At 45.7% G+C, this 25,541-nt stretch overlaps 1 protein-coding gene and 1 pseudogene across 2 annotated transcripts; one reads left to right on the top strand and one right to left on the bottom strand.

The window, feature by feature from the left end:
• Positions 1-245: 245 nt before the first annotated feature.
• Positions 246-7,465, bottom strand: DHRS2 (dehydrogenase/reductase 2). The gene is made up of 9 exons (XM_037744288.1): positions 7,393-7,465; positions 6,891-7,068; positions 6,546-6,723; positions 5,962-6,063; positions 2,648-2,715; positions 1,701-1,752; positions 1,320-1,454; positions 980-1,035; positions 246-720 (listed from the first exon to the last, which is right to left on the bottom strand). The coding sequence occupies exons 1-9, from the start codon at positions 7,463-7,465 to the stop codon at positions 609-611; spliced, it is 954 nt and encodes a 317-aa protein (XP_037600216.1). The 3' UTR covers positions 246-608.
• A 2,109-nt stretch (positions 7,466-9,574) lies between these two features.
• Positions 9,575-25,516, top strand: LOC108315237 (annotated as a pseudogene). Its single transcript, XR_005202809.1, has 2 exons — positions 9,575-9,777; positions 24,092-25,516. The product of XR_005202809.1 is annotated as a phosphatidylinositol-glycan biosynthesis class X protein-like (transcript).
• The last annotated feature ends 25 nt before the right edge of the window (positions 25,517-25,541 follow it).

Genomic DNA, 25,541 nt, shown 5'->3' with positions numbered 1-25,541 from the left:
GTTAGGAAGTGCTTGCCTTGGAGGACCCCTGGGGGAACCCCAGAATCTTTCCACTATTGCCAACCACCACCTTGCTGAGCCCCCAGCAGGCCCAGTTCAGAGAATGCAGCACACACAAAGCCTTCTGCGAGGCAGCGCACTCACTCCCACCACCGTGTGTCTGTGGCGAGCTCAGGGCAGCTGACGGTAGAGGCCTCTTTTCACCATGATGCCCTGGGCTCCACTCTTCACAGATGCTTCCAGACTTGAGGATAAATTTGAGTTTATTTTAGGAAAAAAAAAAAAGCTTAAAGCACAAATTACAGAGAGGAGGAGCTAAGATCCTTCAGAGGCCTGAGCTTCTACTCCTTTCCTTTAAGTTTCCTTCAAAGCACCAGCCCCACACCAAGAACCCCACACATTGATTGGATCAGCCAAATCTATAACAGTCATGCAGAGAGATCCTAAGGAGAATACTGAAGAGTTTTTCTTCTCCTTAAGCCTAGTATGAGTAAGCCCCCAAATTCTGGCAGAACGGCAGACTCTGTCTCCAGATCCAAATGATCACCTAGAAACCCCCTCAGGCTCCTGGGCCTGGGACCACAGCTGCACAGCCACCCCCACCCCTCTCAGAGCCGACAGGAGAAGCCGGCCACCACGATGTTCTCCCCGGTGATGTAGCTGGCATCTGGAGAGCACAGGAAGGACACGATTCCTGCACAGTCCTCTGGCTTCCCAATCCTGGATGGAAGGAGGACACAGTGTCAGGCATCTTTCACTCTGGTTCTGCTGCTCTGGGGCTCATGGATGATAGGTGGGAGTGGTCTCCATGGGGAACAAGGTGGATATAGCAGGGCTACTTGCACCTTCCAGGGCAGTGTAGACTCCAGGTTTCAGCAAAAGGAATGGCCAGAAGACAAGGAGGGATCTGCCCTTGCAATAGACTCAACTGTCCCTGCCCAGCCACACACGGACCACCAAATCTCCAAACCCCACTTGCCTCTGCAGCTGATAATGTTCACTGAAGGAGTTCCAGAAAGCCTCATTCTCATGAATCTGGGCAATGGAAAGAGATGAGATTCAGTGCTGCTAAAACAAGGAGATGGACAGAGCCCCGGGAAGGCCACCAGACAGGGCACCTAGAGCAGGTTTGCCCTTCTCGAAAGAAGCAGCATCTTCTCAGGATGGATGGACGGTACCGTGGCTGAGTTCAGAGGACAATAAGGACCTCAGTCATAGGCATGCTGATCTGGGGATTCAGTCACCCTTTTATCCCTTAGCCCCTGGGAAGGGTTCCCCTGAGCCAGACCAGAAGATGGAAGATACACCCCAATCCTCACCACTTTGCTGAAGTCAGTCTTGATTATTCCTGGAACCAGGCAGTTTACCCAGATGTCCTTGGGGGCCAGCTCCAATGCTAGTGTCCTGGTGAGGCCCAGCAGTGCTGTCTTGCTGATGTTGTATACACCCAGCTCCTGGGAAGGGAATTGAGAGAGTGATTAGGATATGGGAGAGTGGAGGAAAGCATCCACCGGATTTCTCACCTACAGGGATCTCACAGGCCCAGCAGCCCTCCCACCCATGTGGAGACAAGCTCAGCCCAGGACAGCAGGAGGATGGTGGCTGTCTGTCCCAGGCATTTTCCCTGTGAGACTCTAAGGAAGAGAACAAAGTTACCCTTCACCCTACACCACTCAGGAGCACAAGGACCAAGCACTTACCACTTGTGGGATATAAGCTGCAATGGAAGAGACCAGGTTAACAGCACCCCTCCTGAGAGGAGACAAGCACAAGAGAAGCTGAAGCTGATGACCTACCACTAATGGTGAAACTATCATGCGGTCATTAAATGATGCAACCCGCACAGAAGCAACATAGGTCCTGTTACTATCCCCATCTCACAGCTCAGGAAACTGAGGCTCAGAGAGGTTTAGTACCAGCCGATATGTGGCAGAGCTGGGATTCCATCCCTATTTCTCGTAAATACAATATCCATGCTCAGAACCCTTGTATTCTGCTTCCTCTCTTGCCAGGTGCTTGAAGGAGAGAGCAGAGTGGGCATGGTGAAGAGGCACCCAAGGCTAATGGTGGGTGCCTATCAATGGGTGACCTCTAAGGAGCAGATGGAGTAGGGGAGACCAGAAGTGATGGTCAGGAACTTTCCTTGTACTGAAGACAGCCCCTAGCCAGTTCCTAAGGGTGTGCCTGTGAGGAGTACAGTCAGATCTGCAGGACCTGGTACACAGGCAAGGTCCCTGGAGACCAAGAGCAGGCAGGAGGAGGGGTCTGGGATAGGCTTTTTCCTATATGGGGAGGAACAGGGCTAACCCTGTCATGGGTTTTAAGTTGGTAAGAACAGAAAACAGAGAAGGTGAGAATGACCAGCCCACAAGGTCAAGGAGCTAAAGCACAGCCTTGTCCCAAACCTGCTGATGTCAAGGCCAAGGAGACCATGCCTGGGCCCCTGGAATACTGCTCTCATCCTGCAGCCACTGGGATTGGAAATGGCAGCCTCACAGAGGGTGAGGCAGGACAAGAAGATAAGGGATGTGGAGATCCCAGAGAGACCTCTTATGTCCTCCACCCACAACTGGCTGTTCCCAACTCCACTCCTGTGCCCACTTCAGGTCCCCAACTCCCACTGTTCCCCACCCCTACCCTGCAATACCTCTTCTCCATGTAGGGCAGCAACTGGCTCAGCAGCAGGGCTGGGGACTTCAGGTTCACACTTAGGATCTAAAATCAGAGCAGAGCATGGGTGAGGGAAGAGAGACATGGTCAGCCCAGGTCCTGCTCTCATGAGACACTTGGAGCCCTATAATTTGTGCAGCAGACCCAATTTATGTGCAGTGTGAGAGACTGATCCCCCTTCTCACTGGTGCAAGAGGTGTTTCCAATTTGCTAATGGTTTCATAGGCAGACAGGCTAAATCACAGGCCTGTGAGCAGAGCCCTGAAAATGTGAATTGTTCAGGACTGATACGAGGAAGGGAATGTTCAGGCCTTTTAAAGAAAATGGGGCCAGGGGGCAGTGGGTCATGCCTGTAATCCCAGCACTTTAGGAGGCCAAGGTAGGGGAATCACTCAACGCAAAAGTTCAAGAACAGTGTGAGCAACATAGTGAAACCCTGTTTCTACAAGAAATTTTTTAAATAATTGGCCTGGTGTGGTGGTGCATATCTGTAATCCTAGCTACTCAGGAGGCTGAGTCAGGAGGATCTATTAAGCCCAGGAGTTTGAGGCTGCAGTGCACCATGATCATGCCACTGCACTCCAGCCTGGGTGACAGAGGTGAGACCCTGCTCTTAAAACAACAACAACACACTGTAAGCAGAGGCCTCTGAGAAAGACTGAAGACAGCCTGATGGGGGAGAAGCAGGTGCTAGAAGCAAGGGAGATTTCTAGAAGAGCCTCTTTTGTCTCTCTCTGCTTTCATTTGCTTGTGCTCTTGCCTTGTCCCCACAGAATTTAAGGCATACTCACAATGCAACAGGATAAAACAAATCAAGTAGGTACTATGCGTAAAGAAATGGAGAATAGGAAAAATCAGTGTAGAAAAATAAGAAAAAGCAAGAGTGAGGTTGGTGCCTACAGTTCACAGCATGTGATAAGGACCGAGCATTTATTCTATTATTCAGTCACAGAAATGCAGGCTGTGAGGGCCTACACACATCGATTATTGCAGACTTGGCTCTGAGCTTTCCTGTAGCCACAATAGAGAATCACCATTCTGGGAGCTAGATGTCTATGCTGATCCTGCTTGTGACTGAAGTCTAAATCTGGCCTAAGTCACACAGATCCTGACACTTTGGAAGCTCTGTCTGATGGGTCTGGGAATGGGGAGAAGTGAGAGAAGAACTGGCAGGAAGGATGCAGAGGCAGAGCCTGGGAGCTGGGGCAGTCCAGGCAGGACTGACATAGCACCAGGAATCCCTCCTGTGGGGATCTGTGTTGATGGAGGTCAGCTGCATCCTGCATCTCTAGGGAATAAGACTGCACATCTGCAACTGACCAGGACTGTCCACTGTTTTTTCCACTCCCCGATCCCATGCCCACTCAATCCCTTGGATGTGGGAAGGGGAAATACTTCAGCTGAATGTTGCTGTGGCTCACTTGACAACAGGTTTCCAGTGTGGGGGATGATCCCTCCATGGCTGCAAGAAGTGGCCCAGATGTCAGAAAGGGGGTACCACCATGAGGTCCCTGATACGGAATTGAGGGTTAGGTTAGCCCTAAGGGCTTTCTGGTCAAAATAGACCCCAGCCGGCCCACAGGATGTCTGTCCAAAACTCCATGTGCATCAGGCTGAGTGATGGGCTGAGGTAAGGCCTCTCCTAGACTCAGGAACAAAACACAAGCCAGAGAAAAGGTGAGACTCCCTCCCTTGATGAAGAAAACTGCCCCATTAGAAAGTAAGGGAGAGTAGCTCTGTGTGCCAAGTAGTCCTGAGCAGAGAACTATCCATGAGCTGAAAGAGGGTGCACGCTGGAGAGTCACTGGGCCAGGAGAAGGATGGAGGCGAAGTGGTTGTGGTGGTGTGACAGATTACAAGTTTCCCAACATGCTGGGGAGAAGGAGGGCTCTGCCTGGAGATGGCCTCAAAACTGGCTCAAGAATAAGATGAGTGGTAAGGAATTCTTCCTACAGGACTCCTACTGAAAACTGCATTCAGTTAAAAGCAGAGCATCTGGTAAATTCTAAACTCATTCTGTGACAATTTCACCTCCGAGATGATGGCAGATGTAATCGGGGACAAGTCATCAATGATTTCTGTCCAGTGATGCAGAATTGCTCACTGAATGCCAAGTCCTTGGAGAACAGGGGAGAATCAGAGAAAGTAAGGTCAATTGTTGGCATGTGCCCCCAGATTCAGAAGGGATGACTGCAAACAGTTACGGGAAAAAGAGTCATGATCCTGTGAACTGAGACACTAAACAGGAAAATGATTCAGGAGGGTTAGCAGACTGTCAGTAATAAAATCCCAGCTGCAAATTGACAAATGATCCCTTGGAGGCATTAAGAACATAGCTAAAGAGCCTGGGGAAGCTGCTCAGCAGGGGCTACAGGGAGCTCAGATTTCAGATCATCTCTGAGGATGTAGCCAAGGGCACCCAGCCAAGGGCAGATAGAAGGGAGGGGATGGCCTGAAGATGATGTTGGCAAATGAGAGTGCAGGAGCTAGGGAAGGCAGAACACACTAAGGCCAGCAGGCAGGAAATGCTTTGACCCAGCGCTTAGGGCAGAGTGGGGAATGTTCACAATGGCAGGAAGAATGAAATTCACCACGATGCATTCTGGCAGAGAGACCAGAGAACAAAACATCAGAGTGAAAGGAACAGGAGTCATTGAGGAACAACTAAGCCCAAGATGAGCTTCAAGGCATTTCATAAGGCCTCTCCCGGACCCTTGTTGACAAGGTGGCAGAATCCTTAAGTGGACTTGCAGCAGACTGGGATGCCTGAGCCCCCAGAATGCTGATGGCTGGATCCGGTCCTGACAGCAGGTTTGTGTGAGACTCAGTGAGGAGTCCCCCTCCAGGAGAGACAGAGTCTCTGCAGGAGGCACAGGTCACCAAAGAGAAACACACTACCCATATCTGCCCCCACAAAAGGGTGGAACACATAGAAGTGCTTGACTCTTACAGAGATTCTGACTACCCATTCACAGCTGTATCCCTAGAGCCTGGAATGGTGGCGCCTGGCACACAGCTATAAATATCTGCTAAATGATTAAATGCAAAAGGGATGAGAAGAGTAAAGAAAGCAGAAAGTGTGGGGGTCAGATTTAAGAATGAACAAGCCACAAAGTAGCATCCAGGCACATTCTGGGGGACAGCTGGCCAGGCAGGACTACCGCCTGCAGCCTGGTTCTCCAGTAACCTCCGGAGGGAAGCAGAGAGTCTTGGTGGGCATAGGCATGTGCTGGAGCCTAGCACAGAGCTGGCATCAGGCCCTCAGCCGCCTCTCTGGGGAAGCCCTCTCACCTTGTCCCAGATCTGCTCACTGGTCCCCAGAGTGCTCCCCACCAGAGGGTTGACCGCTGCATTGCACACCAGGAAGTCAATGGCCCCGCAGTGCTCCAGGGCCTGTGGGGAAAGGCTTGGGTGAGAATGGAGATGGCCTGAGGAGGCCTCTCCCTCCCAGAGCAGCGGAGGTTGTAAGGCCTTCAGGCAAAGCTTGCAGAGCAGATGCAGCCAGGAATTATTACAAGGCTCCGCAGAAAACCAAACTCTCCTGAAGGAAAGTGACCTAGGTGGCCCAAGGGCAGGCTCCTGGGGCCAGTCCCCAAGGGATGAAGGTCTCCTCCAGGAGTCCCTCTGGAGACCTCCCTCACCCCCTTCAGGCTTTCCCTCACCTTCTCCCAGGGCCTGGGGATAGGCTGAGCATCCTCTCACAAACAGGCCAATTTCCTGACAGACCTTCTGGGCAATGAGGTCTGTTGGGCAGCCTGGGCACAGTCATGGTCTCAGGACACATTCTAGACCCCCACCCCCTCCCAGGGCTGAGCAGCGAAGGAAAGGTTCTTCATGTTTCCCTCTCTGTGTCCTTCCACCGCCTTCCCCCTCACCTTGGTCACCAGCCGCTCCCGGTCCTCAGCCTTCTCCACATGGCACACGGTGCCTGTAACACTCAGCCCTTCCCTCTGCAGCTCATCCATAGCCCGATCCACATTCTGCTGCTCCCGGCTGCTGATGACCACATGGGTCCCATCCTGGGCCAGACGCCGGGCGATAGAGAAGCCTAGGGGCAGAGATAGAGAGCATGAGTCAGCATCAGCCCCTCCCCACCGTCCTTCCTCTACCCAGCCCTGGAAATCAGCAAAGAAGGCTAGATCTTGCTCTGCAACCCTGAGTCCTTGTGGAAGCCAGGAACCCTGTGAGGGGCCAGGACCCATGGGCTATCCAGCACTCACCCACTGGTGGACCCTGTGACCACAGCTACCTGGTTAGCCAGAATGCCCTTCCGGTCTACCCCAGTGCTGCACATCCTCACAGAATGCCTAGCACTGGGATAAAACAGGCCCCGGTAACCGCAGGTCACTCCTGGCAGTATGTTGGTTGGCGTCTGGGATGCTTCCTGCTGAATCAGGCCTGGGGGAAAGAATCAATTTCACTTATCACTGATACAGTCAGTGAGCATGAAGGTAATCTACCCTCCCCCTTCCTCCAGACAGACAAGGCCAGCAGGTATAGAGATTTATTATTTTTCAACAAGAAAAGACAAAACTCTCTCAAAGAATGTGAAGACTTGTTAATTAACAATATCATTTTTGTTAATGTTAATGATAGAGAAATGTAAATAAAATGAAATCTCAAAACAGCAGGCAGGATGGAAGAAATGCCTAGAACACTGGCGCCAATGGCTCTGGCCTCACACACACACTGAAGCCTGTTTACACAGCAGCACACCCGAACCTGCTGCCCAGCTGATTGCCGCATGTGCCCGCTCCTGCCAGTTCTCCACAAAACCCAGAACCATGACCACCATCCAGTACCCGAGGGCCACTTCTTTAGAGACAAGGAGGTTACTAGCTCAAGCAATGTAAATTTGGACTTGCAAATGCAGTTTTTGGAACTGATGTAAACAGTTACACACAACTGCACTTTGTTTGAGAGCCTGTGCTTTGCTTCCCGTTTTATGTTCCATAAGCCACGGATCAACTTAAAAATCTAAGTCTATCTACATTAAATGTTAAGTGTCTTACTCCTGACTATATCTAAACTATTAATACAACTTTGGCCTGAACACACTCTCATGCTCATACAACTATTTCTTCTACTGTACCCCGAGAGATCAAAAGAAACTGAATAACTGGAAGAGAAATGAAAATAGGATTTCAAACAAACACAGAAAATCTCAGTTCCCATTCATTTAAACAATCTCACTTGTTTAAATTACTGTGGATCCATCTTCTATCCATCTTATTAAAATCCTTAATCACAAATTTAACATACACACTTAAGGGCGAAAAACTAACCACTCACTCAAGAACTACCTGAGGCCAGGCACCATAGCTCACACCTGTAATACCAGCACTTTGGGAGGCCAAGGTGGGCAGATCCATTGAGGTCAGGAGTTTGAGACCAGTCTGGGCAACGTGGTGAAACGCTATCTCTAGAAAAATTAGCCAGGTGTGGTGGTGCACACCTGTAGTCGCAGCTACTCAGGAGACTAAGGTGGGATGATTACTTGAGCCCAGAAGGTCAAGGCTGCAGTGAGCTGAGATTGTGCCACTGTACTCCAGGGAAACAGAGCAAGACCCTGTCTCAAAAAACAAACAAAAAGAACGATCTGAGACTGGGTAATTTATAAAGAAAAGAGGTTTAACTGACTCACAATTCCACGGGCTATACAAGAAGCATGGCTGGGAAAGCCTCAGGAAACACAATTGCAGCAGTAGGTGAAGGGGAAGCAGGCATATCTAACATAGCTGGAGCAGGTGAAAAAGAGAGCAAAGTGGGAGGTATTACACACTTTTAAACAACCAGATCTCGTGAGAACTCACTGTCACGAGAACAACAAGGGGGACATCTGCCCCCATGATCCAATCACCTTACACTAGGTCCCTCCTCCAACATTGGGGATTACAATTCAACATGAGATTTGGGCAGGGACACAGACCCAAATCATGTCAAAGTCTATATGCCTATTAACGGTGGAGTGGATAAACAGATTGTGCTGCGTTTCTATAATGAAATACTATACAATAATGAAAATGAATGACCTGAAGCTACACTGAGCAATATAAAGGAATCTAAAAAAATATATTGTTGAGTGAAAGAATTCAAACACAAAAGAATGCATACTATGTGAGTCCACAAGTTTCAACAACAGGTAAAACTTGTGGACTCACATAGTGTGCATTCTTTTGTGTCTGACCATGTTGCTTAAGAGGCAAACAGGTGACAGAATATGTTGCTTAATTCTATGTTGCTTAAGAAGGCAAACAGGTGACAAAAATACAGAGAAATGCAGGGCAGTGATGACCACAAAAGTCAGGAGAGTGGGTATTCCTGGGGTAAAGCTGTGGGAGGCAGTTACAATTAAGAAGGGGCAAACAGGTTAGGCGCGGTGGCTCATGACTCTAATCCCAGCACTTTGGAGGCCGAGGCAGGTGGATCACTTGAGGTCAGGTGTTGGAGACCAGCCTAGCCAACATAGTAAAATCTCATCTCTACTAAAAATATAAAAATTAGCTAGGCATGGTGGCACGTGCCTATAGTCCAAGCTACTTGGGAGGCTGAGGAAGGAGAATTGCTTGAACCCAGGAGTTGGAGGTTGCAGTGAGCCAAGATGGCACCACTGCACTGCATCCAGGGTGACAGAAAAAAGAAGATGGGACAGGTGACGCTCCAACACCTCGACTTCTGGGCCAGCCTCCATGGTCAGGTCCCAGGACTGCTGGACTGGGACATGGGGAATGAGCTCTTTCTGGCCTTCGCCACATCTCACCTCTCCTTAGCCGAGCAGAAACTTGCCAGGTATAAACTCCGAATTGTTAAGCCACCAAAATTACCCCTAGAGAAAAAACCCAACCCTGATAAGGATGGTCCAGATTATGAGCCCAACCTGTGAATGTGGGTAAACCCCAACATCATGTATCCCCCTGGAAAGCTGAACGTCCCAGGACTTACAAAGAGGGAAGTTCTGACAAGCACACTCCCCTCCTCTCAGCCATTCCAGAAGGAGGAAGATGCCAGCTGCTCAGGCCCCACAGGGATGGAATCGCTGTCCCAGTCCTCCAGCGAGCGGTCATCCCCTCGGAAGCAGTTTGCCTTTTCCCCCAGCACCTGGGAGATGTGATGCCCTTCCTCTTTGAACTTTATCCCCAAGAAGCGAGTGCCAGCTAATGCTTTATTAAATTTACCCTCAGCATCAATAAATAAATAAATAAAAGAAGGGGCAAACTAAAGAGCTTCTAGGGTGCTGGCAATGTTGTATTTTATGAGTGTAAATACATATATCTCATAAAGTGATGCTTACATGGTGTCCATGAGATATATCACCTATGTATTTGTATACTTTTTATGGATGTGTTATATTTCACACAATTTAAAAGTTTAAAAGTAAAGATTACCTGCTCATGGTAAATTTTAAAACTCAAGCAGTTTAAAACTAGTCCAAAAATTAAACCCTCCAGTTCGCTTTTCAGGAGCAAATTTGCCAGCATCTCAGATACTTTCTCAGAGATGTTTTATGCAAAGGGCTTTGCCTTAAATAAGCAAAAGCTTTCTGGTTTTAAACATTCAATTCACAAAGGGCTTCCATGGAGTATCCTAGCCAGGAAGCAGAGGATCAGGAATGAGTGTTACGTGAGTTCCTTGAACGCAGGCTCTACTCCTCCCTCGGGGGCCCAGGGCCTGAAACACAGGAGTGCTCAATAAGACTGGTGAGCTAATCAGGCTGGGAAAGTTGCAGGTAAATAGGACCTGGAAGACTGAGAGGATTTTGAAAGGGGCAGCAACAGGATAGATGCTCCTGTCAGGGGGGAACAGACTGAGAGGAGGAATGGAGGGTGTGCATGCCCAGAGTGTTTGGGATAGAGCAGGGATTCCTATGTGCCTGGAGTCAGAGAATGGGGGGCTCATGCCTCAGAGAGCAGACTGCAGTTCTGAATGACTCCACCAGGCTGGTGCTGATTGAAGCTCTCTGAAGGGAGGTCTATTGAGCTGGGGCCGGTTAAAGCAGCCACATCCAGGCTGCTGTGTGGAGACCTGTGCCCTCTGGAGACCCGTGCCCTCTGGAGACCCGTGCCCTCTGGAGGCCCTTCAGAAGAGAAGGGTGTGCCTCTGTAGCTATGTGAAGATGTGAAGACAGGGAGCGGATCTGGTGTGGGAGACTCAGGTATGAAAATATTTCACCATGAACTGGAAAATGCCAGGGATGCTTGTCTAGGGGGCCCTCTTTCACTCAAATCCGAATTTCCCAGCTCCACATTCATGTTAGCCCAGAGGCTCCTGCGTCGCCCCATGTGGGATTCCCATTGGCCTGCCCTCCCCTACTGTAATGGAAGAACCTGATCAGTGTCCTGCTGAGAGAGGGAGGGAGGGAGAGGTTCCAGCAAGGAGTTAGCAGGCCATTCAGGGGCTTGGGGGTATGCCTTTCTTGTGGGACGGGACAGTGCCAGGAAGGTGAAGAGAGGCAGGCTCTGGCAGCTCTGGGCCAAAGAGCCAACAGGTGTGAACTTTCAGGAGGCTCTGGCATGAGATGGCTCTGTCTACAGACCCTCGTCAGTTCCAGACCTGCTCTGGCCACTCCATCACCAAGGGACTCCTGGTGACTAAGCAACCCCTGCCTTACCTACTGCATCTCCCCTTGTTCCTTAGCAACCCTTGCATAACTCAATTCCCTCGAGTTAGGGGTCTATATCTATAAATTATAAGTGAATGGGTGCTGCTCAAGAATTGTGGAGAAATTTTTTATCAACTATCAGTCTGTACTCAGTGTCAAAATGCAGGTGACCAAATGCTCTGCTTTGGAAAGGAAGCCTTGATTTCCAGTTTGTCTATTCTGATATTGTATTTCCAAAAACAGTCTTCGTCAGTCCTAGACGTCCTCCCTCTTTCCTCCCAGCTGTTTCCACTCTGCCTGCTGTTGCTCTCGCTTACTCTCTCACACACCCTCTCTCCTTCCTGCAAGGTCATATTTACAGCCTTGGATTTTGTGGGGACAACAGGTTTCAGCTCCTGATTGGTCTACCTTTTCCAAACAGGACACTAGATTCTGAACATTGTTATGCCCCCTGGGGAACTCCTCTCCCTCCCCTGCGAGCATAGATTAACCCTCTTTTGAGGTTAAGGGGAATCCAGTCTCCTCGGCTGGGAGGACAGCAGGAAAATGAGGACTCGCCTTTTCTCGGGACAGGACGCCCCCTGCTGGAAGACTGGAGTAACAGCACCTCTGAGAAGTGTTTCTATCGCAGCAAGTTTGGCTGTCCCCTTTCTGGCCTATAAATTCTCACTAAGCCCTGCTTGGCTGAACTTGCCCCAACGTGGTTTGCAGGAAAGCTGACCTATGTAACGAAAGGCAGCTCCATCTGAGAGGATGCAGGTTTACCTGTTGCAGGTAAACCACCTGCAGAGATGAAGTAAGGACTCCTCTATCTCCCCTGCTTCCCCTACCCATGCAAAGCCCCTCTTTTGGCTGGGGGAATGGGAAGAGTGAGCAGCTTCCAAGGCCTCTAGTTCACCCTTTCCCACTCACTCATGCTTTCTCCCAGTCAGCTGGGCCGGCTGGAGCAGAGTTGACCACAGGTCCTGGGAGCTTAGAGTAGCCCCTGAGCCTGGCACTGCCCACTCTGATACCCCTTTCCAGCAGATCAATTCAGATGCCCAAATTTGGGGCTGGAGAAGCTGAATGGACACACCCTTAACCCAGTCCCATCTTGGATGTGGATGGCCTTCAGCACTGGTCCAAAGAGAAGGGGAAAGGAAAGGAGTGGGGAAGAAAACAAAAATTAGAAGAGAGAGAATGAGAGACGTAGAAGAGTTAGAAAGATTGAAAATCAGAAAAGAGAGACTCGTGTAAACTGGAAATAGAATTCTAAGTTCCCCAACTCACTGAATGCACTTCCTCTTGGCAAAGGGCATTCCAAAGTCAACCTAATACCAATTTTTTTTTCCCCCAGGCTGGAGTGCAGTGGCACAATCTCAGCTCACTGCAATCTCCACCTCCTGTGTTCAAGTGATTCTCCTGCCTCTGCTTCCTGAGTAGCTGGGATTACAAGTGCATGCCACCTCATCCAGCTAATTTTTGTATTTCTAGTAAAGACAAGGTTTTGCCATGTTGGCCAGGCTGGTCTTGAACTCCTGACCTTGTGATCTCATGATCTGCCCACCTCGGCCTCCCAAAGTGCTGGGATTGCAGGCGTGAGCCATCATGCCCAGCCTAAGATACCAAATTCTAACCTGACTCTAGTATAGCACCACATGACAGATAGCAGGTCCTGAGAGAAATTGAAGTATTTTACACCAAAATGCATTTCTTTGACATTTTTTGAAATGGCCCTGCAAAGCTATCTCTTGTGAGGAAAATTTACATCCTATAGAAAATCCCTTTCCCTTTCCAGGTCTTTTCCTGATCCAAGAGAGATTTAACTAAGAGTCTGGCACCTTTTAGGGTATGATAAAAGACATTTACAGTCTATTCTCTATGAAGCCTGCTACCTGGAGGCTTGATCTAAATAACATGAACCTTGGCTTCCACAACCCCCCTAATCTTAACTACAAACATTTCTTTCTATTGACCTCAACTCTTTAGGAAGAGCTTAACCCTTTCAACCAATTGCCAATCCGAAAAATCTCTAAATCCACCTGTGACTTGGAAGCCCCCACTTCAAGATGTCCAGGCTTTCTGGGCCAAAACAGTGTAATCCTTACATGTATTGATTTATGTCTCTGCCTGTAGCATCTGTTCTCCTAAAATGTATAAAATCAAGCTGTAACCCAACCACCTTAAGCATATATTCTCAGGACCCCCTGGACCTATGTGATGGGTCATGGTTCTCACATTTGGTTCAGAATAAATCTCTTCGAATACTTTACAGCTTGACTCTTTTTCATCAGCACTAAGGAGATGTTAACAGAAGATGTGTGATCTTGAGAGCAAGTCTGTTCCCCTCCCTCGCCTCCATCTGTATCGCAGTAAAATAAGGGGTTCACTTGGGTGGTCCTAAGGGCTCTGATGGCCCCATGAGCTTTGTAATGATAATCAAAGAAGAAATAGACTGAGCTGCAGACATACAGCCAGGAAGAAAGAAGCATCAACATAAAAAGTAAACAGTAGTGAAGATAGGCAGTTCGAGTCATTATAGACCCCAACACGAGGCAGGGAGGCAGCTCCAGCCTGAGCCACATCCTGCCTGCCCTGGGCAGTGATGATGCTGGCCCAGGCTTACCTGATTGTGTACTTGTCTGTTTGGAGCGCTGGTCAGGAGCCCTCTGTCAGGCAGTCTGCAGCTGAGTGTGAGGATGTGAGTGAGCAGCAGGCTGGATTTAAGGCTCTGCAGATTTTATCTTAACAACTCAAAGATTCCTAGAATTTATGGCCCCAGAATTCAGAAAGATGGGAGAAGTGTTTCAGAAAAGACCTCACCCATGGCTGGGGAGGAAACCTGGTGAAAGTGCAGGACCTGTTGTCTGAGTAATATTCTACAGAATGCTGCACATACCACTTAACAAGCATAACCGGCAAAAAAGTGCAGCTGCTTGCCACTTGTGGAAAGAAGTCAAAATGATAATAGTTATGATAGGAGGGAACAAGATTTCTTTATTATTCATGCTAGCAGGGGAAGAGTGGAAAGCAATTCCACTCTTCAATTTGTGGAGGGAACATAGGGGTTTTCAAAGAAAGGGTTTGGAATGCAGAATATGACTAATTACACAGTATTGATAATATAATTATTAAATTATTTAAATCATTATAACTAGGGTCAAACACATTTTTAGTAATCAAAATAGGAACCATTACAATCAACACATTTTTGCAAATGAGAAATAAGTTTGTTTATTCCTGTAGCATAAAAATTCATGCTTTGGGATTCAGTGAACTCTTGGAAAGCATTTTCTGCATCCTGCTGGTTGTGGAAGTGTTTTTCCTGCAAAAAGTTGTCGAGATGCTTGAAAAAGTGGTAGTCAGTTGACAAGAGATCAGGTGAATATGACAGATGAGACAAAACCTCAAAGCCCAATTCGTTCAACTTTTGAAGTGTTGGTTGTGCAACGTGTGATTGGCTGTTGTCATGGAGAATTGGGCCCTTTTGGTTGACCAATGCCTGCTGCAGGCGTTGCAGTTTTCAGTGTATCTGATCAATTTGCTGAGCATTCTTCTCAGAAGTAATGGTTTTGCCAGGATTCAGAAAAGCTGTAGTGGATCAGACCAGCAGCAGACCACAAAACAGTGACCATGACCCTTTCTTGGTGCAAGTTTGGCTTTGGGAAGTGCTTTGGAGCTTCTTCTCAGTCCAACCACTGTGCTGGTTATTGCTGGTTGTTATGTAAAATTCACTTTTCATGGTACATCACAATCCAGTCGGAAAGTAGTTCATTGTTGTTGCATAGAATTAGAGAGGATGACACTTTAAAACAATGTTTTTTGTTTTTATTTTCAGTCAGTTCATGAGGCACCCACTTACTAAGCTTTTTCACCTTTCCAATTTGCTTCAAATGCCAAATGTAGAACAGTCAGCAACTTCTAGTGTCATTGTAAGAGGATCAGCTTCAATAATTGCTCTCAGTTTGTCATTATCAACTTCCAATGGCTGGCCACTACACTCCTCATCTTCAAGACTCATCTCCTTTGCAAAACTTCTTGAACCACCACTGCACTGCATGTTTGTTAGCAGTTCCTGGGCCAAATGTGTTGTTGATGGTGTGAGTTGTCTCCACTACTTTAAAATCCATATTGAACTCAAAAAGAATCACTCAAATTTGCTTTTTGTCTGACATCATTTCTATAGTCTAAAATAAACATAAAATAAACAGCAAGTAACAAGTAATTAGCAAAAAAGTGCAAAGCAAAAAATGCACATTAAAATGATGTATAACATAGTACATTTATTTAAGAATGTATTCCAATATCAAACAGCAAATTTCAACAATGCAAAAACCGCAATTATATTTGCACCAACCTAATAATTGAGTCACTCTTCAGCTAGGAGTGAGTTCTGTCTCTGATATAATCTTTTGTTGGAGAGAGAATTCCAGAGCTTTCTGTACCTATCAGGATCTGAGCCCTGAAGCTGTTACCACTAGGGAACATATGAGCCACATCGCACCAAAGTATGTTAGCAACAGCAAATCCATATGGGTCTGCAGCAACCTCAGTTTTGCCTCCTCAGAAGAAAGAATTCAACTGAGGGGCATAAGGCAGAGTAAGAAACTGAGGGAACTTTTGGAACAAGAATGAAAGTTTATTTAAAAGCTTTAGAGCAGGAATGAAAGGAAGTAAAGTGAACTTAGAAGAGTGCCAAGTGGGTGACTTGAGAGATCAAGTGCCCTGTTTGACCTTTAACTTGCTGTCTTATATGTTGCCATGTTTCTTCTCCCTGTGTTAATTCTCTCTGACTCTTCCCTTGGGTTGGGCTGTCTGCCTGCACAGTGGCTGTCTGCATGCAGCACTTGGGAGGGGCTGCATGCACAGTGTGTTTACTGGAGTTACACACATACTCACTTGAGGTGTTCTTACTTACCAGAAAAGTGTTCCTAGAAGAAGGTCATATACTAAACTCCAACATTTTGCCTCTTGATGTGTATGCTTGAGCCCACTCACCCAACTCCTGAGATCTTATCAAGAAGCTGCTGATCACCAGCTTCAGGTGTTTCTGTCTATTGGGAGACAGCCTTTCCTTGGCACCATCTGTGACCAATTATTATTTTAGAAAGATAGTATAACAACTGCATGACCATCACCTGGTGGTTTTCTGACATTCCCAGGTGCGTGGGGAGGGGGAGCTCTCCTATCCTGTTCATGTCTACCTGACTACCTACTGTAAACATTTCCCCCATCAAGAGTCCAAGACTCCAATTCTTTGGGGAAAATGGACAAAGGTCAGTCTTCTGTAGCTACCTCCTGCTGACGGATGGGCAGTGGTGGTGGTTCTGTGAGTCTTGGCCTCTTGCTAGCTGTCAGAGCAGGGTGGCTCCGTGGGTTGGTGAAAGCAGTATTCAGCCAGGTCCAAGGGAGACAGGAGCAGAATTTTGCCTCTGTTGTGTCCCACTGATGAGCAGTCTAGGGTTCCTCTTTAGAAGGGTGACTCCTGAATATCGAGAGGATGGTATTCCTCACTGAGGATCATCTGGAGCTTGATATCCCATTCCTCTTGTTTCTTCTGAGCTACAGCCAGAGATCACTCGTTGGTCACAGGATAGGCAGGGTCAGTCTAAATTGCAGGGGAAAAAAACCTCAAAAGCAACTGATAAGATTAGAATCTAATAACAGGTGTACCATTGTTCTTGAAACATAATTTTTCTCTCTCTTGACTCCCATTTTTACTAAAAGCAAATCATGGGAAGACTGATTTGTTTACAAAATAAGCTTTAGTCTTATTATACTTGGCCTGATTATTTACATAAAGTACAGCAAAAATAAGTATTTGCCATATAGTCTCCTTTTAAAATGGGCTTTGATGAAACTTTGTTCCACAAGGAATCTCAGATAAGACATTTTAAAATCTTAAGCCAAGTCATGGGTCTGGGCCATCAAATACCCATATGAGTTGGGTAAATTCCTCTCCTCTAGAGGTCCAAAGAGAACTTGAGCCTCCTGGACCTGTCAGAAAGTGACAGTCTTTACTTACCACAAGTCAGAAACCCTGTACAGGAACAGTGTAGACAAGCTGTCAGGGCAGTTTTCCCAAGGGGCTTTTATTGGCTCTGTAAGTCAAATTTGATTCCTTAAAGGAAAGCACATCACTCTAGTCAAAGTCTTGGTAAATAATAATTTTCTCCAATTGTATCCTGTTGCAGAAGGAAACAGAGTCTAATTGTACTTATGCAAATAACTATATTGCCATAACTTAAGAATGCTCACAAATAATTTCCAAATTCTAAAGAAATCAGGTAGAAAGAAACAAATATGCTCCAAATTTTGTTTTTAGGAGTATATTTTACATAATTGTTAAAAGCTGTAAACAGCTCAGACAAAATGTTTTCTTGGCTCTGAAAAACAAAGGATCAGCAAAGTTTTCAGCAAAAGTTACAAAAGGATTATTTTAGTCTTCTATTAGTTCAGCCCATGCAGTTAACTCCATTCTGCTTGATATTCATGAACATTTCAGCTCTCCATGAGAGTCCTGAAAGTTTTTTCTTCTATTCTAATGTCACAATCTCCAAAGTTATAAGAAACCTGCATTTAAGAGCACCTGTTAGGGTCCTATAGTAATTATAAAACCACCTTTTACAGAGGTTCAAAAGAAGACAATAATGGTCTGTAAATGACAAAAAGTCTTAGGGCAGCCATGGCCAAAGGCGCAATTGACAAGGAAATTTGTTATCTCTGTGGCATGCAATAATTTACCATAATAATTAAAATTATCAGTGGTAACATATACTAAGTCATATCAGTTTTACACAATTTTGGCCAGATATTACTTTTGCATTAGTGTACTATTGATGTTAAATATAATTATTTTAAAACCTTGTAGATAAATCTGTCCAATCTTAATCAGCTTGACCATAAGGTAAGATTTTTATAAACCTTTTATAACCCTTTACAATTTTCTGTTAAAGAACATAACAACGCTCTAAGAAAACCATGTTGTACTTTTACTCCAATGTCCAATTTGTGGATAAACTGAATAATGTCCCTTTAATTTTTAGCTACTATGTTCATACACAGAATTTCTTTTACAAGATTAGTCTTTCACAGACCTTCTACAACTTGCTCAAAACTTCAGTTTTATTCTGTCTAACTTAAAACCATTATTTAATCCTCTAAACTAGGCAAAAATATCTATATTCCATGCCTGCTTATAATGTTTTACCAAAAGTACATTATATTTTCCTCATACACCTTGCATGTAAAACTGTTTTTCAGCCACATGCAGTGGCTCAAACCTGTAATCCTAGCACTTTGAGAGGGTGAGGTGGGTGAATCATGAGATCAGGAGTTCAAGACCAGCCTGGCCAACATGGTGAAATCCCTCCTCTACTAAAGATACAAAAAAGTAGATGAGCATGATGGCAAGCACCTGTAATCCCAGCTACTCAGAAGGTTGAGGCAGGAGAATTGCTTGAACCTGGGAGGCAAATGTTGCAGTAAGCTGAGATCACATGAGCCTGGGCAACAGGGCAAGAATCCATCTCAAAAAAAAAAAAAAAAAAAAAAGCACTTGTTTTTCCAGACATGTTACACAGTTAACTCAGCAACTTTTACTTTTGGTGAAAATCCTAGTAAGTAATCTGTTCTAATTATGTGCTAGGTTTGAAGCCTAGAACACCAGAGAGAAGTGCAGATAAGGTTCGACTTTCCAGCACAGCTAGGGGGCATGGCTAATTCTGTATGTCAGCAGACCTCACTTAGAATTCAGTAGCTTTAAAGCAGGCAAGTTGTACAGTTAAGAGTCATAGTAGTTGCTTATGACTTTAAAGCATTTAGTAGACCTACTAACTTTTAAAATTATTTAATATTTCTTTCATAAATTCCCTTTCAGAAATCTTTTTACGACTCACACAAACCATTTACAATATTCTTGGACTTTCTAACTTGTCCTAAATGTCTCTTTTCCTAAACAACCAGTCATTTTACTTTAGGACAAGGATTTACCATTCAAGAACCTTTCTCATATAAAATCTCTTTTCTTTATAACCTTCCTCACCAAAAATACCTCTTTATAACCTTTGAATTAAACAAAAGTAATTTTCCTTTGTTATAAAGTTAAGGGTTGTACTGCATATTGCTGCATGAGTCCCATGAAAAGGGAGCAGATAAAAAGATTGTCTACATACTTTAAAAGTTATCCCTCTCAAGAGATTGCTCAGTTAGTTTTTTGTTGTTGTTGTTTTTTGCTAGGGCTTGTTTGAGTAAGAGTGGGCTATTTCTAAACCCCTGAAGTAGGAACATTTAGGTTGAAGTTATTGGTTAAAGATTTCGGTAGCTTTTTGGGAGAAATAGGGCTATTAGAGGGAAAGATGAATTCAAAGATTGAGTAAATATTAAGACATCCATCTTGGAAAGTATATTTTTGCCCCAAGGAGATGTGGAGTATTTAGATATTACCAGAGATTGGTGAGTGAATGGTAATTGGTCCCTCAAGTAGTATAAAGGTGTGTGAATCCCAACAGGATTTGGAGAAGAGTTGCTTAGAGAAGGAGATTAGCACAGAGTAGGCAGCTCTTAAACTCAAAAGGGAAACTTTAAATTTTACTTGCCACCTTCACAGTTGCCCTTGGCTTTGTCCTGTTGGTGACAATGTCTGATTTGGAAAACAGCTGGAGTGGAGAGCCCTTTCAGCTCAAGGCCAACAGGGGTTGGAATTCTGTCTCAGGGGCCCTTCAGCTTTCAGGACAGTCCCATCTCCAGTGGTCAAGTTTGTGACAGACAGGGCAAGACATGTGGGCCTTTTTCCCATTTATCCCATTGAGGCAGTTTGCCTTCCAGTGACCTGGCTTTCTGCACCAATGGCACTTACCTGCAGGAGTATCCTTAGGGCAATTTGGAGGGGGCTGGTAGGCTTGCAAAGCAGCCAATAGTTGAGCCTGCCTCTAGTCCCTACATTTCTCTTTCTCCCTAGCCCTGTCCTCCTTATCCTGCTCTCAGTTATAAAAGACTGAGGAGGCTAATTTGAGGATTTCCTGCATAAAGGCACTAAGTTCTAAGGCTGACTTTTGTAATTTCCTTCCAGTTGATTTTTAGACCAAACAATATTATAAAGAAAAACTAGGTTGTTTTGTTTTAAGGCTTAGGAGAATGAAACTTCTCCCAGTTTGGCAGATGCATCTGAGGGGCATGTCCTGTGGTCTGGAGACACAATTACCCATCTGCAAAGAGAGAAAAGAAGAGGAAAAAGTAAAAAGATGGCACCCTTTCTTACTTTTCTATTATCCTGAATAGGGTGTTTCCCATTTGTCCTTAGGGTTCTGGAATAAATTGGTCTTATCATGTACCCTTAACCTTGGTCCCATCTTATCACAAGTACCCACTTGCGAACAGAGGAGATACTGGAGTGAAAAGGGGGCCCCCTGTTCATCCTTGGGGTTCTGGAATGAACTGATCTTACCATGAACCCCTAACCTTGCCTTTGTCTCTGTTCTAATGATAATCTGTTAGCCTAGGACCGGCCTTCATCTATGTCCTGTGGGTGTCTTGCTCCTGCAGTCTTGGGCTGGCCTATATCCTTGTCTCATGACCTTATAGTGACTCTTACTCAGAACATTCCAGCAACAAAATGATTATTTCTTTTCTCAGAGTCCCATTTCCCATGTTCTTTAAGTAGACGAGAAGCCTGGTTTTCAGCTAACTGCTGCAAGGGGCTGGACTTCCCTCCCTTCGAATATGACCTTGAAGGTCTTGATACATCTTGACAAGGGCATGGAAGTGATTGGAGAAATGGAGCCTACAGGAGGAAGTAGAAGGAAGCGAGGAATACTCAGGGAAAGCCTTTTTACGTTCACAAAAATATCAGCCCTTGGATTTGAGAGGGCGACATTTATTTGCCCTCTTGACATAAAAAAGTAACCCCCACAGGACTTGGAGCTTGGGGTAAGAACACACAAATGGCAAAAGAAGAATTTCCATCTTCCCAAAGGAGTGCTAACTCAAAAAAAAAAAAGAGTGAGGTCCTATGCAGGTAGACAAACTGCTTCAAAAGCCACCAGAAAACTTGGCCCTGGGGTGTAAAAGGAGAGCATATGGTAAGTCATAAGGAGCTGGCAGAGCCAGAGCTCCAATTAATGTCTGTTCCAGCAATGAGCCGGCAGACAGGGGAAGGGTTGGAAGTCATCTGTGCTGGTAGAGTAAAAACAAGCATAAATCTCAGGGGATAATCACAAAGAGAGCCCATGTCTTTGCTGCTGAGCAGATGCAGCAAGAGCTGGAGACACACAAATAACAGGGAGTGTGTGTTTTAAGGCAGAGAAAACAGCAACATAGCATTCGAAGTGAAACCAGAGAAGAGACAGACTTGCCCCTGAGGCAGACAGTCAGTGGGTGTGCAAGGCCATTTCAGAATACACACGGGGAAAACAGGAGAATAGACAGTTCAGATTTTTTGGAAAAGAGTGGATTTTAGTTGACAAAGCAGAGGCAACCCCAGATATTGCACCATTTTAGGCTTTAGCCCTGCCACTCTTGTGAGCTTCCTCTCCAGGAGGGCCATTACTGCCTCAGATCTACTCAGTGCAGACTCCAACTACCTTCCCAACCCCTCGAGCCACCCGTCAGGGTGAGCTGAGAGATCAGCTGGGGTAGCAGAGCCTCTGTGGCTGAGAGGAATCATTCTGAGTGTTGGTAAGTAGGCAGGAGAGTGAAAGGAGAGAAGGAAACTGTGTACAGGGGTTGAACACCCCCAGCTGAAGAAGGTGAGAGGCAGAGATCTCTTACCACTAGAGAAGGTAACCGAGCCACATGACACCAAATTATGTTAGCAGCAGTGAATCCATACAGGTCTGCAGCAACCCCAATTCTTGCCTCCTCAGAAGAAAAAAATTCAACTGAGGGGCATAAGGCAGAATGAGAGACCAAGGCAAGTGTTAGAGCAGGAGTCAAAGGTTATTAAAAAGCATTAGAGCAGGAATTAAAGGAAGTAAAGTTCTCTAGAAAGAGGGCCAAGTGAGCAACTTGAGAGATCAAGTGCCAGGTTTCACCTTGGACTTGGGTTCTTACTTATTGGCATTCTGCACGTGCAGTGGCCTCCCAGCACCTGGGAGGGGCTACAAGTGCAATGTGTTTACTGGAATTGTACGCATGCTTACTTTAGGCATTCTTCCCTTACCAGTTGAGTGTTCCTAGAAGGTCATATACCAGTTAAACTCTGCCACTTTGCCTCTTGATGTGCATGCTTGAGTTCACTCACTCACCTCCTGAGATCTTATCTGGAAGCTGCTGATCACCAGCTTCAGGTGTTTCTATATACTGGGAGATGGCCTTTCCCTGGCACCATCTGTGGCCAATTATTATTTTAGAGACACAGTGTAACAACTGATATTTCTGCTGTGGGGTGGGGAGTCCTCTCCTCTGCTCACATCTGCCTACCTACTACAACAAAGCTTCTAAGGAAATATATGACCAGATAAGAGAGTATGGTGTGTGCTTAACAAGCATTTTGGTAAATAAATGTGCAGTAGGCATGGGAGCATAGCATGGGAAAGGAAAGGGAGCAGAGGTTCACAGCACATTCTGAGATTGTATTTCCAAATGAAAGGTAAAACATATACAGTTTGTCTCAAAGTTACATCTTAAGACTGGGAGGAGGAAGAGGGAAAGGAAAAGAAGGAAAAAAGCACAAAGCACAGTTTGAGAACCCATTCTTGGCAGTCTGGCTGTCCCTAAAGATGCTGTCACACAATGGAAACAGATGGACCCATGAGTCCACAGCCCCAAACTCAAGCAGGCTCCAGACCCCACTTCATACTAGGCATCCAGTACACAAAAATAATGAAGACATAGTCCCTACCCTCAATAACTTTATAGAAATAAATAAATATCAGCTTACAGTCTAATGGAGGAATCAGATAAATGTAATGCGGGGATACATGTCAAAATGGAAGTAGGTCTAAGGTTCAGGGGCACCCCAGTAAAGCATAGTAAAAGCTATGGAGATCACTATGGGATATTTCAGAGGAGGTACCCCTGCAGTTGGATAAATAGTTCTGGAGCTCAAGACTGAGCGTTAAGGAGAATGATATGGGGATTATTGGTCATAGGTAGAAGCAGCCTCATTAAATGGATGAGCACTCCCAGGAGCATGAATAAAGTAAAATGAGAAGAGAACCAGGATTTGGAACTGTGGGAACCAGCCTCTAGATGGCCGCTATGATCCCTGCCCACTGGCGCTCACGCTGTGTAAGCTCCTCACACCACACCAGAGTTGCTAGAGGTAATGATCCGTCACGTCCAAGGTCAGGATGTAAGAAACAGAGCATTCTGCACTCACTCTCTCTCTCTCTCTCTCTCTCTCTCTCTCTCTCTCTCCATATATATATATATATATATATATATATATATATATATATCTCCACTCTGGCTCCATATTGGGAGCATCCCTATTGCAAACCCATGTGGCAAAGACCTCAGTCCTCCACCCTATAGCCAGCGAGGAACTAAGATCTGTTTGCTCAATCATTTGAGTGAAATTGGAAGCGCATCTCTCAGCCCCAATCAAGTCTTGAGATAACTACAGCCCTGCTGTCAGCATAGCTGCAACCTCATGAGAGATCCTAAGCCAGAACCACCCAGCTACACTGTTCCCAGATTCCTGACTCTCAGAAAGTGTGAGATAACACGCTTTCAAGCTGTTAAGTTTTAGGATAATTTGTTATGCAGCAATAGATAACTAATATAGGAACCTTGGTGAGAGGTAACCCATTGAAGAGACAGAGCAGAAAATTCTAAAATATGAGACATTTTAAAAATAAACCAACCATAATTAAAAGAGTATTGTGCTTCCTGCGTCCGCAGCTGGCTCCAGTCCTGGCGGCTTGGGTGGCGGCGGCTTCCGGCGATCGCCTGGCTGCTCCTCGGGGCGGCGACCTGGTTCGGCTCACGCGCGGCCCGCCCCAGCCTTCACCGCCGCAAACTCTGACGCCGGCATAAGGGCCACGTGTTCTGAAATTACTTTGAGACAAGAAGTTTTGAAAGATGGTTTCCACAGAGACCTTTTAATAAAAATGAAGTTTGGAGAAGGCATTGAGGACTTACAGAAGTGCTGACTCTTAATTAAACAGTACATTCCTACAGGACTTTTTGTGGATCCATATGAGTTGGCTTCATTATGAGAGAGAAACTTAACAGAGACAATGATGGTTTTGGAAATTTTTGATATAGAGGCCCCTAACTATTTGTCCAAGGAATCTGAAGTTCTCATTTATGCCAGACAAGATTCACAGTGCATTGATTGTTTTCAAGCCTTTTTGCCTGTGCACTACCGCTATCATCGGCCACATAGTAAAGATGGAGAAACCTTTACTGAGCCAGATTTGTTGATGTATTGTGACCAAGTGTTCCCGATTTTGAAATGTTGGGCCCACTCAGAAGTGGCAGCTCCTTGTGCTTTGGAGAATGAGGATATCTGCCCGTGGAACAAGATGAAGTATAAATAAGTGTATAAGAATGTGACTCTGCAGGTTCCACTGGGACTGACTATACATACCTCTTTAGTATGTTCTGTTGACTCTGCTCATTACAATCCTGTGCTCTGCTTTGATCCTTGTAACAGTTTTCAAATATGGCCATTTTTCCCTATAGGTTTTATGTAGTTAAATACTTCCTAGAAACCTAAATAAGATCTATTAAATTCTGATGAGAGGTGTTCTTCTAGAATTGAGCTAATAACTTTTATCATTTGTCTTCATTTGTGGCCAAAATTATGTTTACTAGAGGAAATCTGGGATCATTCTCAGCTAATTCCAAAATTTAGTGCTCTATTGCATAGATCCTCGGTAATCCTCAAGCATCAGATGCCGTAAGAGGAAACTTAATTCTGCTAAATTGATGTTTATTTTGTGAGAAGTGACTTTATATTCATTTGGGATAGAAAAATTATTTCTTTATGTAGTTGAGACAAATTATTCTCCTTTTGTGAATACTTTCCATTTAAGCTAAAAATTGTGAAAACCATACAAATAAGAATAAAATAGGCCAGGCACAGTGGCTCACGCCTTTAATCCCAGCATTTTGGGAGGCCGAGGTGGATGGATCACCTGAGGACTGGAGTTAGAGATCACCTTGGTGAAACCCTGTCTCTACTAAAAACACAAAAATTACCTGGGCACGGTGCTGGGTACTTTTAGTCCTAGCTAATTGGGAGAGAGATATGGGAGAATCACTTGCACCTGGGAGGCAGAGGTTCCAGAGAGCCAAGATTGCACCACTGCACTCCAGTTTGGGTGAAAGAGTGAGACCCTATCTC

This window comes from Cebus imitator, unplaced genomic scaffold (assembly GCF_001604975.1).
Source record: "Cebus imitator isolate Cc_AM_T3 unplaced genomic scaffold, Cebus_imitator-1.0 Scaffold170, whole genome shotgun sequence".
Classification (NCBI taxonomy): domain Eukaryota; kingdom Metazoa; phylum Chordata; class Mammalia; order Primates; family Cebidae; genus Cebus; species Cebus imitator.
Note: the sequence above shows the minus strand (reverse complement) of the source record. Positions and strands in the feature narration are given on the sequence as shown.

Bases quoted from the DNA above. Each gene is read 5' to 3' on its own strand.
- DHRS2 (XM_037744288.1), bottom strand. From the start codon at position 7,465: ATGGTGGTCATGGTTCTGGGTTTTGTGGAGAACTGGCAGGAGCGGGCA. The intron at 7,069-7,392 runs GTTCGGGTGTGC...TCTTTCCCCCAG, and splicing joins GGCAATCAGCTGGGCAGCAG to GCCTGATTCAGCAGGAAGCA. The intron at 6,064-6,545 runs GTGAGGGGGAAG...CTTTCCCCACAG, and splicing joins GGGAGCGGCTGGTGACCAAG to GCCCTGGAGCACTGCGGGGC.